This window comes from Rosa rugosa, chromosome 6 (assembly GCF_958449725.1).
Source record: "Rosa rugosa chromosome 6, drRosRugo1.1, whole genome shotgun sequence".
NCBI classification, from domain to species: domain Eukaryota; kingdom Viridiplantae; phylum Streptophyta; class Magnoliopsida; order Rosales; family Rosaceae; genus Rosa; species Rosa rugosa.
The window spans coordinates 15,690,140-15,704,477 of record NC_084825.1 but is presented as its reverse complement, the minus strand read 5'-3'; the positions used below and the strand labels follow the sequence as shown (position 1 = coordinate 15,704,477).

The 14,338-nt window shown below is 36.6% G+C and overlaps 2 protein-coding genes across 5 annotated transcripts; one reads left to right on the top strand and one right to left on the bottom strand.

Moving 5' to 3' along the window:
• Positions 1–779: 779 nt before the first annotated feature.
• Positions 780–2,423, bottom strand: LOC133716285 (uncharacterized). The gene is made up of 4 exons (XM_062142991.1): positions 2,307–2,423; positions 1,223–2,157; positions 949–1,048; positions 780–869 (listed from the first exon to the last, which is right to left on the bottom strand). The coding sequence occupies exons 1-4, from the start codon at positions 2,421–2,423 to the stop codon at positions 780–782; spliced, it is 1,242 nt and encodes a 413-aa protein (XP_061998975.1).
• A 1,275-nt stretch (positions 2,424–3,698) lies between these two features.
• On the top strand, positions 3,699–13,472 carry LOC133714668 (vacuolar protein sorting-associated protein 36). Of its 4 annotated transcripts, XM_062140836.1 has the most exons (10): positions 3,699–3,886; positions 4,205–4,729; positions 6,585–7,353; positions 7,984–8,187; positions 8,968–9,061; positions 9,179–9,236; positions 9,489–9,558; positions 10,846–10,981; positions 11,109–11,193; positions 12,957–13,472. In XM_062140836.1, the coding sequence occupies exons 3-10, from the start codon at positions 6,724–6,726 to the stop codon at positions 13,012–13,014; spliced, it is 1,335 nt and encodes a 444-aa protein (XP_061996820.1). In that variant the 5' UTR covers positions 3,699–3,886; positions 4,205–4,729; positions 6,585–6,723; the 3' UTR covers positions 13,015–13,472. The 4 variants fall into 4 exon arrangements, with proteins under 4 accessions (XP_061996820.1, XP_061996818.1, XP_061996819.1 ...); XM_062140834.1 differs by lacking the exon at positions 4,205–4,729 and having other exon boundaries at positions 3,700–3,886; XM_062140835.1 differs by lacking the exons at positions 3,699–3,886; positions 4,205–4,729 and adding an exon at positions 5,117–5,157.
• The last annotated feature ends 866 nt before the right edge of the window (positions 13,473–14,338 follow it).

The window sequence follows — 14,338 nt, the reverse complement described above, 5'->3', positions numbered from 1 at the left end:
CACCGAAAGCATAACTCAGGATTATCTCGCTAACTCAAATCTCAATATCTCAATAAATCCTCGAAATCATAAGTCAAATACTCTGTAAATCAATAAATGCTTTCGGAAAGAAATCTCAATCTAACTTCAAGGCTAATAAGTGCGGAGCTCAAAACTCAATAAATCTCGATAATTCAACCATGCTCAATTATTTGCTAAATCCTTCGTACTAGTATATCATCATATTAACTGATATTCGAAATCTCTAACAATGTAGCTTGCTAGTAAAGGATTTAATTAATAAATTACTGCAAATATGGTTATTGTTATTAACACACCGTGAATGTCAACATACGTACTCTTGAAAATTTTAATTAATCTTCGTTATAAAAATTGTGCATAATGCCCTCAATCCAATGATGAGTTTTTCAACACTATGTATTGAAGACAAAATTAAAATTTGAAAGGGTGTGATATTTCGAGTGTTATATGTACATATATCATTATTTCACTGAAATTTAGGAGCATTAGGAGCATTTTTTTTGGTTGTATCATGATATTGGCAGATCCAATTCTGATAACAAGGGTTTAAAAATATACATAACATTAAGATCCGCAACTCCTTTTAAAACATACTGTATGTGTTAGCAAGTTCCATCAAGTAGGAAGTAAGATGTCAAAAATATAATCTCAAATAGAAATCCACTCTTTAAAAAAAATGTGAAATAAAATTTCTTCACAAATGCTTTTGAACTTATTCAACTTCACAACATCTATGCCAACTGTCCAGGAGAAATTACCTACCTCGAACAAACTCCAAATATGCATAATTGAGAGAGTAAAAGAGTAACATTTCTCAAGGAAATATTGTCCTCTTTGTGGTACTCATCCTAAAAACAGAAGGAAAAAAAAGAAAGATATATTACTTCTGAAACGATGGAACCTAAATTTAATATGGTATTAGCACACCTCAAAAGTTTTAGCAAGTAAAGCTAGAAGCTTCGCACCAAAGTCGATTCCCACTGAACTGGCCATGTCAGCCACAAAAGCAGCAAAAACAGCAGCATGCCTTTAAAACAGAAATGCACAAACAAGTTAATTACAGACACTATTTGAACCAATAAAAATGCAACAGAAAAAAAAAAAAATCCTGAGTCTATGCAATTATGAGTGCCAAACTTTAAAGTACCAGTATCAAACATTAGTAAGTTGATGTATCACCATCAAGTAAGATAAACTTAACTGTTCATTTCCACGAGGGCCATGTGCACACGAGGCTAATACCTCCTCATGACCAAATATCTGGGAGGCGATACCACGAGGAATGGAACGCATGAGGACAGAAACCTCCCCTGTAATGGATTCCACATTAGATTCCGAGAGCCTATTTAGAAGGCCACGTAATTGTCGACGGACCTGACTATGCTCTTCAAGCTCATTCCCTGCACGTGATCTTAAGTGAGGAGCTACATATTTTTTAGGTGTCTTGGCAGGAACTTTTTCCAATACAATATCCGTCCCATATGAATCCATTGGCTTAGATACCTTAATGTCCATATCACCTCCCTTGTTGCCCTCTTTTGTTTCCTCCAAGGACTTTCTCTTCTTCTGTCTCTTCCTCGAAGATGACTTGGAAGGAAAATCTGAAGATTCCACCTCAGCACCATCTGTGGCGACAACCTTTGGATCTTCACCTTTCAAGTCATCAGGTAATAACTTTTCCTTCTTCCGTTTCTTTCTTGGAGATCTTTTAGAAGCCAATGCCTCAGGATATGTCACTTCTTTGTTTCCCAATGAATCAGCAAGAGATGAAATTCCTTCAAACAACATGTTAAGACCAAGATCCTCACCCTTCAATTTTCCACCCTTCACTTTGAGTTTCCTTTCTAGTTCCAAATCCTCATCGGCCCTAGTATTATCCAGTTCAAGAAACTTCTCAAACTTTGTTTTTGGGGTTCTCTTTGAAACCTTGTCTCCTCCCACTGCCTTTAATGGTTTTGGATAACTATGTTCTGGAGCCTCTGATTTCGTATTTTCAACTTCTGTTTCCACTCCCATATTAGTTTTATTCATATTCCTACTTCTCTCAGAATTACCATCCAATTGGGTAACTGTTTTGTCTTTCAGATTCTGAACAGAAGAATCTGTAGATTTTGAACTATTGAGCTTTTGAGCTCTCTGCATATATAAAATCACAGTATACGAACACAATCTGAAAACCCATATTGTCCATGCTTTCAAAGGGAAAGAGTTTCAATAAAACAGCACAACATTGGAAGAAAAACCAGTATAACTAAGAACCCACATAAAAAATACAAATAAATCACCGTCAAATAAATAGAAGCAAAGTGAGCATATGCTTGACGTAGGAGCCAAGACTCGTTTTTTCTGGCATTTTTGGCCAACCGAGCTTCTTTTCGCTTTTCTTGTCTTGATTTCTCCATCTTTTGACATTTGCATGAATAAGTTTGATTCTCCATCTTTCTCAAACAATCAAATCATAGTAAAAGTTCAAAAATGAAAAGGTATAAAAAGAAAGAAGTTACCCATTCTTCCTAACTGTACTAGTTCAAGTAATTGACTGCCAAAGAGAAAGAAAAACAAATAACATGATATGGTTAAATTACTTTTCTATAGATATATACCATGTCAACAAGAAAATTATTCAATAAACATGAATGAGAATGTTAGAATAGCAAAAAAGGGCAAAACACAAGCAAAGGGGCCTTGGGGAGAATGGTGTGAATGGTATGATGTCCAAGGCAAGAACTACAGATGTGTCATATCTAAACTGCATAAGAAGATTGTTCCAGAGAAGTGTAAGGTGCTTGTTAAGCCTACAAGGGTCATGATCACTTTGATTAAAGCTTAAAAGGAGAACTGGTTGGATTTGCATTTCAAGGAGGACACGCTGAAGCCTGATTTGGATAAAGAGAAGGATCCTATAGAGGAATCATGGATTTGATGAAGATTCTTTGGGAATTGGTTGGAAACTTGTGTTTGGATAGTTCTATGTTATTATAGGGAGATTCTGTTGCATTTGAGGTTTCCTATTTTCACTACACTTTCATGGTATAAGCAGGAGTAGCATTTGAGTGTAAAAAAAAAAATAAAAAAATGCAGATGAACAAGTGTGAAGTATCAAGCTATGCATATGCACCAGTCCTAAAAAAAAAAAAAAAAAAAAAAAAAAAAAAGGAAAGGATAACTTGTGGTTTCTCACTATCTACCTGGTAAAAATTGAATTAAAATGTATTTTGAACTAAAGGATTACCAACGTACCACAATGCATTGATCCTTGACAATTCGCAGATGCTCGATCAAATAAAAAAAAAATTCCCATCTGATTTGCAATACTTGGTAGAAAAGAGACTACGTAAATTTGGAAACTTGAAAGATGAGTGTATGATACAAACCTATACATTTGATTTCAAAGCAAAGCAGATAAAAAGTAACTTGAAAACGTGTTTGCGGTCAGGAAATTCTCTTGTAGTAAAACAAAAATGGAAATTATACTTACACATAACGGAAATTGTAGTAAAACAATAACGGAAAACGGCGTCGTTCACTTCCTTTTTTTTTTTTTTTTTTTTTTTTTAAAAGAAAAAAATTGTAGTTTGGAACTGTTCATAAGAGAGAAAAAAGATGGTTTTGCCCTTTTTCTTTCTATGAATTACGGCGTGCCACCCACTGTGAATCTGGATTTGAAGGTTGGTACCGTCAATGGTGGCTCTGTGTGTTTTGTGCCTTACGCGATAGAAGGGATTGTGGTGCTGCTCCAATAGAAAGAGAAAGAAGAGGTTTTGGTTTCGATAATACGCAATTAGTGGGGTTTGTCGTCTGTGCTTAATCTACAAGTTGTACATATTGAAGGGGCAGAGGTTTCGACTGGACACAAAGAAAAGAGGTGGTTTTTTATTCATCTTTGTTGTTGTGAATTGCATGAATTCTGATTCATTGCACTGGAGTGGAGAGAACGATTATTCATCTTTATTTTTTTTGCAAATTCAAATTCATTTACATTCACCAACATGAGAACTGCTGCTCTGATGTGATGGGTTTAATAGGTTCTGGCAGTTCAATCTTTCTGCAAATCTTCATATGACATTCTGTGTTTCATTATTCAGATATATTGCCTCCACCTTTCAAATACCAAACTTCATTTTGTGTGTTTAAATTTTAATGTCAAGATACAGACCCTAATCGTTTATTACTGCTTTACCAGAAGCTATGACTTTTATTGTCAAGCATTTTCTTTCAACTCTTGGTTGGTGAGTTGAAGCTTTGTTTGCGCTCCAGATAGTTTTTGCCACCCATTCCAACCGGAATAGTTACTGTAAGAGGCTTGATCATCGCCGTTGCACCCAGTTTGATTTTGATATCTAATTAAGGCGCTCTGATTCATTAGAATAGTGTTGTTGAGCTGAAAGAAAAAAACAATTTTTCAATCTGATGCGATCATGCTTATGTCACCAGAATGTTCGTTTCATTAGTAGATGTCACAGAGTCAGCTTTGCATTGAAATCAAAATCTCTCTCTCTCTCTCTCTGTGTCTCTTTTCGTCTCTCTCTGGTCTGGGTAAAGGTCTTGGCTTTCTCAAGGTCAGGTATTGGATCGGTCTTTTGCTTCGATTCTATTCTAATCTCTTATGCACTGAGACTCTGTCCAGCAAGGCAGCAACCCGTCTCTCCTTCTCCTCCTCGGCGACCGGCGACAGTTCCTCCACTCCTCCTCTTCTTCTCTGCTGATGGTATAGTTGAATTGTTGAAAACTTGAAATGGGTATAGTTGAATTGTTGAAACTTGAAATGGGTTCCAATGTTCGATTTCAGATTTCCAGTTGATCTTGTCATCTTGATGTTGATTTCCAGTTGAAACGGCTAGTTAGAAATTTCCAGTTGATTTTCATGGGATAATTGCAATTTGCAATTTCCAGTTGAAATGGGTATAATTGATTTCGGATTTCCTCATTTCCAGTTTATCTTGATGTTGATTTCCAGTAGAAATGGGTATAATTGAGTTCACAAAAAAAAGAGTTATCAGTAGATGTTTAAACATTCTTTTTGGTTGGAATTTGCAGTTTTGTAACTCGTGTTTATAGTCCATAGAATTAAGAACTTAAGTATTTATATATGCAGGTTTAAGAGGAATGGTGTTGCTAGGAATTTGAACAGAATAGGTAATCATATAAAACAGAGCGTGGATAGCATCTTATTTGGAAGGTCCAAGTAACATTTCTGATTTCAGCATTATTATACAGCACACAAAGTAATGATTGATTAGGTGTATTTTTTTTTTTTAAATTAATAAAATTCTCCTGCATCGTTGAGATTCTCTACTATTTTTTTTCCTTCACTTTGTTAAGAAATCCAAGCCCCACCAAACTTGAAATCCTGGATCCGCCACTGCACTGAGTGATTGGTTCATGTGTGTGATTGTGTTATGTATGACTATGCATTTTGTTTTTGGGACCTCTCCACAATTTGCTCTCTAAACCCACCAAACCCTCTACCCTCCATCTACCTCCTTTAATCCCTAGAATTAGATTCCTTGAGATTTTCGTCTGTCTCTTGCAACTTGTTGGTTTTGTGTTGTAATCTGTTGATGATAAGGAAACACAAACCCAGTACTTAACTACACCAACATTGACCAAAAACAAAAAAAACTACACCAACATTTCCCTTTTTGAGAAATTCCAACCTTGACTCTATCGTATGAGTTGAGAGAAGAAATATAGAATTTCAAATCCCAGTCTCCAGTCCTTCAATCTTATCTGATCCATAAGGTCAGAATCTCATGCTCGGTTTCAAGTGTATGATAAAAGAATTTTTAGAGCAATTTGGAATTCAAGAATCGGGTGCTGCTGCAGAAGCTTCCTTTTTACTAGTACTTCCTGTGTAGGTGGAGAGAGACTAACAATTTACTATTTACTATTGGTGATCATTTGTTGAAATCTCAACTTGCCCATTTAGTAATTTAGCTTTATTTTACTTATATTTGATTGAATATGTTCTAAAGGTTTGTACTTTTGGAGTTGGGGTAATGGTTGCTTTACTACTTTTAAAGCAGAATTACTGGTTGGATTGCCTTTCCATGTTGTGAGTTTGATTGGGTATTATTGTTTGGTGATGGACTTTGTACTCATTAGTTCCCAACTGTTTAATCGAGGAAGGCTTCAGGTATAATTTGCGGCAATTTCCTTTTAATAGCTGTGTAACTATTTGTCATCCTAAACATTCTTGAGCTTGTCTTTGTCGATTTGCTTTACCTTTGTGGTGACATCTCTGAGCTTGTCTCAGTTTTTTCAATAACCCACTGGCTTTGTCCACTTCCATAGGGCCCAATCTCTGATATGGGTGATCCTTGTGGCCTTTCCGCTGATCTCGTGGTTCTATCCACCTTTTTCTGTTCTATTGTTTTGTATGTCTGGTAATTCTTTTTGCATCTGGATCCGTCAATTCCTTACTGGGTTCTAGATCTGATCTGGCTTGCTTTTGCTGAAGCTGATCACGCTCTATTGCCTTGGTTTTTATCTCAATCAGTGAGTTTGTGCTGGGATGAATTTTGGTTTTATTTTGGACTGACTTTTGGTTTTGTTTTGTCCAGGTTCTCCTTGCCATCCTGAAGGTTTATGTTGCTGTTTCTTTAACTCCTTCACCTTATCCTGGCTGATGTCTATCCCACCTTTTCTGGGTTCCTCGGTGGGCACCTAGCGGCAAATTAAACATTCCTATCAACATCAGCAATGGCCGGAAATTTCCTGGAAGCTGTGGAGCTAACAAGCAGTGGACGCCCAGTCCTCCTCCCATCAGAGATTGAATGTTCGCTCCTCTCCGCTGTAGACCTCGAATGCGAAGACCTCCCTAACTTCCCTAACCTCAAATCGGGTATCCTCACCCTTACCACCCACCGCCTCTTGTGGGTCTCCGACTCCTCTTCACAAGGAGCCTCTTCAGCCATCCCACTTGCCTCCATCAGCCACATCTTCTCCGCCAAAAAGTCCCTCAAGTCCATCTTTGCCTCGCCCCGGATCCGGTTCCAGCTTTCGGTGTCACCCGACGGCCGGGTTTCAAATTCAGGTTCAGGTTCTAGGTCCGTCGTCGTTACAGTGGTTGTGAGGGGGAAGGGTGCTGATTTGGACGTGTTTTTGACCAAGTTTTGGGATAACTGGCGGGGAAGAGCCTGGGAGACTGGGAATGCAGATGTCACTTCGGGTTCTGAGTCGGTTTCTGGGTCGACTTCTTCTGGATTATACACCAAGGAAGGAACGGTGAGGATGGTTGGGGTGTCTGGAATACTCAGGAAGGAACAAGAGATGTGGGAGACTACTGATAAGAGCTTGCAGGATGCTTTCCAGGACTTGAATGCTCTCATGGTATACTCTTTTCTTTGCTTACTGACATAATAGGATTCCAGAATCAAATTATCGTTTCAACTAGGAAACTAGAATCTGACTATTAATTAAAGGAAGGAAATTCCATTGCTAATCTCAATGCTTTCTTGGTATGATGAGAATTTATGTGGAAGAGGAATTGTTGAAATTTGTTTAGTTGCTGAGAAAATATAAATGCAAAACTCCAGGGGTCAGTATGTGTCTTATTTAGTGAAGATTGGACTGCTCTTAATATTTCTTGATGGATTATTTGGTTTTACTTTTTTATTTTGAAGACTGCAAGACGGGAAAATTTGCAACTGAGCCCTAAAGTAGGCTGTATTCTTATTTTGCTTTTGTGCTGCAGTTTAGATTTGTTTTTTTGGTCGAATGACATCTAGAGTATGTGGTTATATATAAATGGAGTGTAGATAATTTCGAAGCCATGGTTGTATCTGCACTGTTGTGCTACTGTTTAGATAATTTTTTTTTTTTTTGGTTAAATGAAATCTATTATATGTGCTTTAATTTATACACACACATATATAAATGGAGTGTAGATATTTTAGAACCCATTCTTTTTTTCTCTTTTTTTGCTTGGTTTTAAGTTGTAGACAAATATTAATATTACAGAGTAAAGCTAAAGAGATGGTGATGCTAGCAGAGAAAATGAGGCAGAAACTTTTATCCGGCTCGACTTCTCAGCCTGGTGCAGCAGAGGACGAGGAATTGGGTTCCAAACAAGACATGCAAGACTGGTTGCTGAGTGTTGGTATTATATCGCCTGTCACCAAAGAGTCTGCTGGTGCTCTTTACCACCAACAATTGTCCCGTCAGGTTGCTATCTTTCAATTTTTTAATTCATGTGAAACACTTTGTTCATTCTTCTTCTTTATCACTGTAAAATGTGTTCGAAGCAAGGAAACTATGGAATTTAAGTTTGAGGCTTTGAGCAAACTGTCTTCAAAGTTCTAAACCTTTTATTTGCCAGATTTTGTTACTTGAATATTTGTGTCACTGAAGAGAAGCTAATATCACCCTTGGACCTTGATGTGTCACATATATGAAGTTCTCTCTTCTCTTCTTTTTTTTTTTTTGAAAGGAGATCATCAATTTTTTTTCTTGATAAGGGAGCTCTTCTATTTTGACAACAGATCCACAACCAAATTCCCTAGCCTTTAGTCTGCTATCTGGATCATGATTTTTCTACCCCTAAAGGGAAAAGTCCTTCCTTTTTTGGCAGTTGTGTGAGAGGAAGGATTGGAACCCCTGACATGAGCCATGTACTCTAATCCCTCTGATCTACATGCTCTACACGGTCTCCACTAAGTGAGAAGAAACAGATTGTCAATGATATTTTCTAGTTTTTAGACAAGGCCATATGAAATTATGCTTCAATTTTTTTATTCCATTATTGATTCTGATTTGATCTTGTTGGGCTGCTATATATATATATATATATATATATATTATATTTTCCATTAGGATGAACAATGCATCACGTTCACTACTGCTTTAAATATTTTCCCACCTCCTTTTCTTTTTGCTAGAAATTATCTTCACTTTAAGAAAAGAAAACTAATTCTCTGTTTTTTTTGTTTTTTTTATGATAAATAGTTGGCAGATTTTGTCAGGCTTCCACTTGAGAGAGCTGGAGGAATGATGAATCTTATAGATATTTACTGTCTCTTCAATCGTGCTCGAGGAACAGGTTGTCTTTTCTAGTCCTCCAATTTTTTTTTCTCCGTTAGAATGATTTTGTTAATTTTGGGATCCTTGCCAGCATATTTATTGGGTAAAACATGGTATTGTATCTCTCTTTATGCAGAATTGATCTCGCCAGAGGATCTGCTGCAAGCATGTTTTCTTTGGGAGAAGTTTGATGTGTAAGTGGGACATCGTTTATTTTGTTTATTTAAGAGCATGGACATATCTAGAGAGGACTCCTGCGAAAATGATTTTTGGCCCGCTTCCCTCTTTCTGACAACCACACAATTTAGTACAGTGATCACAACTGTTACTCTTTAGATTCCTATGCAAGGATCATCTCTGCGAATAACTGTCTATTATTGAATTGTATGCCAGAATTTTGTGGGCTCTTGTTATTACCATAATATTATCTTGTTCTATGTTTGCAGCCCAGTAATGCTTCGGAAGTTTGATAGTGGGGTGATGGTAATCCAGAATAAGTCCCACAGTGATGAAGAGGTGATCTTATATTTTTATTATATGTTTCATGTTGATTGAATCTTACAATTGTAATGATAAAACTCTCCTTTTTCACTTATGGTAGTATAAATCTTGAAATGTATGTGTATCATGATTTCATGACAACCTTTAAATGATACGATGAGATTTAGGAACAAAGTTCTATAAACCAGTGAAAGGTTCATAGAAATGCTAGATATTAGTGATATGGTGCTCATATGTGGTTTTAATGTTGCTAGAGGTTACTTTTATTAAATATATCTATCTACATTCACCATTATTGCTCTGCACCCATACGATATGTCTGTTTTGCATCCATTCTTGAAATGCAAAATCTCAAGGCGACACTTTTATTCCCATCGAGGCAAGACAAAAACTTACTAAATTGTACATGTAACTAATGTTAAATAACATACTATAAAAAGTAACTACTGTCTTGTAGTTTCATGGCTTGAAAATAGGACTGAAATCATGTTGAAGTTTAGAACCAAGTTGAGTGTTTTCTTGCTTGTGGTAGACTTGATTTAATGTACAAGCTTAAGCTCCATCTTGAAGATCAGCTCCCAAGTTCACTTGGTTAAATCAAGTCTACCCCCAAGCTAGAAAAAACTCAACTTGGTTCTAAACCTTAATGTGCATGCTAGAACTTGGCTCATGTAGTCTGAAAAAGAAGACCAAGCATTTGGAGCTTAATTAGTACCAAATATGTACAGTTGTACATATTATATATAGCTGTCAGATAAGTTCACATAATATATATATATATATTATTTACATACATGTGTACATATTTGGTTGTACAGTGTTCAGAATTACTGGTTAAAATTCGCAACAGAAGGGTTAGGAACTACTTGATGCCATTGTGTTACAAGATATTGCTTAACATACTAGAGGAACTTTTTTCTGTACAACAGGCTGCTCCTCATTTTGTTCATTCACATTGTGGTCACATGGTAAATGATGTTTAAAGATGACTGTGCTTATATGGAGTTTAGAAGTTATCGTTGCTATCCATTTAGAACTCAGGATCATTTTTCTTTTCTTTTATCCAAAAGTGTGTTGCACTGAAGGATTGCCACAAAACTAATCTGCTACAAACACTTGATTTGGGTTTTTTATTTAAATTTTTCTAGCCAGTTTGTGTTTGTTAAATTGAAAGAATATATTGGAAATGTAAGGTTTTCCGTATGATGCTGTGCTTTGCATCTTTGATCATACTAAGCAAGGTAGATATCATTTCAAGTGGCATAAAAATAGGTTTTAACTCACTACCTTTGTCAAGTTCAGATTTTTGCTAGGATCAAGACCCTTGCAACAAAGCCCGATGCTCTTCGAACTGGTGTAAGTGCCAGTGATGCTGCAATCACACTAGGTATTGCTCCAGGCATGGCCAAGGAGCATCTTCTAACTGCTGAAAGCAAAGGTGAATTGTTGAACAACTTTATTTTGACAAGAGTGCATATTTGTTTTCATTATAACTGAACCAGGTTGCTATTCAAAAGAACTTCTGTTATAGTTAAGGTTTAGATTAATATTGGGTATTATTGCAGGTTTTCTATGCAGGGATATTAGCCCGGATGGCTTTCGCTTTTATATTAACCTGTTTCCAGACATTGATCCAAACAATGTTTACTTGTAAGTAAAAAACCTGTTTTTGATCTTGGCAGCTTTATTTTACTCCTTATATGGTGTGACTATTTCTTATCAGTGACTCAGTTGAATTTATCTGAAAAATCCAAGCATCTTTGACAAATTCATTATTAGTAGATGGACTATACAGTATTAGTTATTTGGTATTGGAGCCAATGGTTATAAGAGACTGAAAAGAGCGGGTGGATGGGTTTGTATTATTTTTTTGGCCGTAGTATTAGGTATTCACAGTATGGATATATGTGTGCACACATTTATTTTTGAACTCTCACAACTTGTTTGTGTGAGTTAATTTTACTAGAGAAAGATATGCATGAAACTTGATAGTGTTTTTATTTTTTAATTTTTAATTTTTTTTTATGGTAATCTCTCATAAGTATGCACACATTTATTTTTAAACTCCCACAACTTGTTTGTGTGAGTTGATTTTACAAGTGAAAGATATGCATGAAACTTGATAGTGTTTGTATTTTTTAATTTTAATTGTTTTATGGTAATCTCTCATTATTCTTTGTGCCTTGGGAATTGGGATAAATAGTCATCCAACATTTTTATGGGTCATGGCTTCTCTTCCATGCACACTATGTGGGAGCTGGTCCATATAACTTATACTCACTCAATTCTTTATCTATATTTGTTAACTGCTCATTGAAATAATATTTAAACTCACACCTTTCCTCACGGCAGTTCATTTAAATTCTGAACTGTAAATCACACTTTTTTGTTGGGTCATTGTAATTTTCTTATATGATCTGATTAAATTATACCCAGTACCAACTGATATAGACTTGCAGTACATGGTAGGAGCCTACCAGATTGAACAGTTACTTCTGGCTGGACTGGATAAGATGATTGGCTTTAGATATCTACACATTTTGGGGCCTTACATGAATAGTCTTGTATTAGTGCGTTGACCATTAGAGTTATATACACTTGCATACAATTTCCCTATTTGACTTGTCTTCTTCCCGGACAATGTGTTCATACTGTTGTTATGAAACTCAAAAGTACCTGTTGGCTGTAGAAATCTAAGCCTTGAGGCCTTTAATGTGCAGCTGGAAAACCTAGGATTAAATGTATGCTTACATTGTTTTGTTGAGTATTGTGATGATCACACTAGCCACACTAGCCATTACTGTAGAACATATAATCAACACTTCAGGTGGTGAGCCAGAATTACTGGTTCTTAACTAACTAGAATCTATGACCATAGCCTAGACATTGGATGTAAGAAAGTGCATCACAGAAAATTGATGAATCACGAATGGTTTGAAACTCTTTCAACACACGTGTCTTTGTGTTCTCATCTGCATGCTGTAATGATACAGTTATTAGTGCAAAAATTCACTGATTTACACAAAATTTTGTCGATTTCCGGAAAAGAATGTCCCTATTGCTTTTCTCTATCTGCATGAGTTGTTAGTTTGCTGGGATTTAGACAGTCTCAATTTGTATTATTTTGTCCTGTTTCTTGCTGTAATTTCATTCGAGCCTTAAACCATAATAAGAATAAATAAATAAAAAGTCCCCACAATGCTTCTAGACCAATCCCTCAATCTACTTTCCTGTTTCACAAATCTTAACTTTTACTCCCTGAAATCCACCAAATTTGTTGTAGGCAATCTGAAAACAAGAGCCATTTTACATCAGATGTATCTTTAAATAAAAATAAAAAATGTTGACAAATTTTTATATATATTACTGGTCTGTAATCTATTATTTGTAATTAGTATGCTGTTTTTGGACAGAGTGAAAGATTATGGAGTCTATGACACATGGTTAAAGGTGGCCTCTGCTTCTAGATGAGAGATGATTTGTGCACCAACCCCATGTTTACTTCCTCATGTGGTTAATGTCAGAATCAAAGTTGAGACAAATTGATGAATTCGGAGAAGTTTTCAGGAAAGTTTTTGTATATTCGACGTTCCAATTTACATCCTGGTGATTGCAGAATTGAACTTCCAGACCATGCATCAACCACTTGCTTGGACCGATTGTGACATGCAGTGTTCTTTTTGGGAGCTGGTGATACTTCTCCTGTCCTGTATTTGTATTTGACTAGTATATTTGAACAGAAGTGAGGAGAAGCATTCGGAGGACAGGTGTTTTTTTTTTCCTTTTCTGGAGGAGTGGGGGAGGTAGGGGGAAGCTCTGCTTTTTTGTTGCTAGGTTGTCTTAACCATATCCCCTCACCACCATCGTGCTCGAAACAATTCAATTATTTATACAAGCACTTGGCCCTCTGTGGATGGCTCTTTTACTTCTTTTTGGTCTGAACACTTGGTGATGAATGATGAATTAAAGCAGCATAAGATCTTACTGGTTTGCCCCATCTGGTGGCAAATGCTATTACTATTAACTATTGGTATTATTTGTTGATAGGGTAGAATTACCCAAGGACCGAGCTGATGCTAAATATTAGAGTTCCTCGAGTGGATCAGTATTCAGTGCGCTCTATGAGTGGAGTGTTCCGCAAGGTGGAGTGCTTCAATGCTCCAAGGTTCTAAACGTGACCCAGTGCTCCATTGGGAGCACTCCTGACGAGTTGGAGTATGAATTCTAATGTGCGTGTTCCCCAACTTGAGTAGACTTCCAACAATACCTAGATTCTAATCTAGGTGCAAGTGATGTAATAAACTTTCTCCTCATCAATCTACAAGTCCTAAGGGGACGAGTATAGTCCTAAAAGGATCCAAGCAACGAGTGGACCATAAGTCTATAAAGGACCATTGGTCGAGTGCAACATGGCGTTATTATTATGTAAAAGGAGATCTACTTGTGTGGTACAAGGTTGTTCCTACTTCTATTATAAAGGCCATAAGACCCCCATTTTCAGGTAGGCAAATCTTAAACACCAGAGCAAATTTCTTACTGCCTTCAGCATTGAGTGGTCTTTGGCCGGAACCACAGCAGTACCCCTTTTTGTTAGATATTCTTTCTTCCATGCTCTGGTGGACAATTAGGGAGGTCACTCCAACTTGATTTGGAGGATTTGTTGGCCTCAATCTCGATGAGATCACATTAAATATTAGTACATTTGGGAAACGACAAACAATCTATGTTGTTCTTTTCGAGTTTAAGAAGCAAAATCAAAACACTCCAGGTCCGGATCACCATATTGCACGTCAAA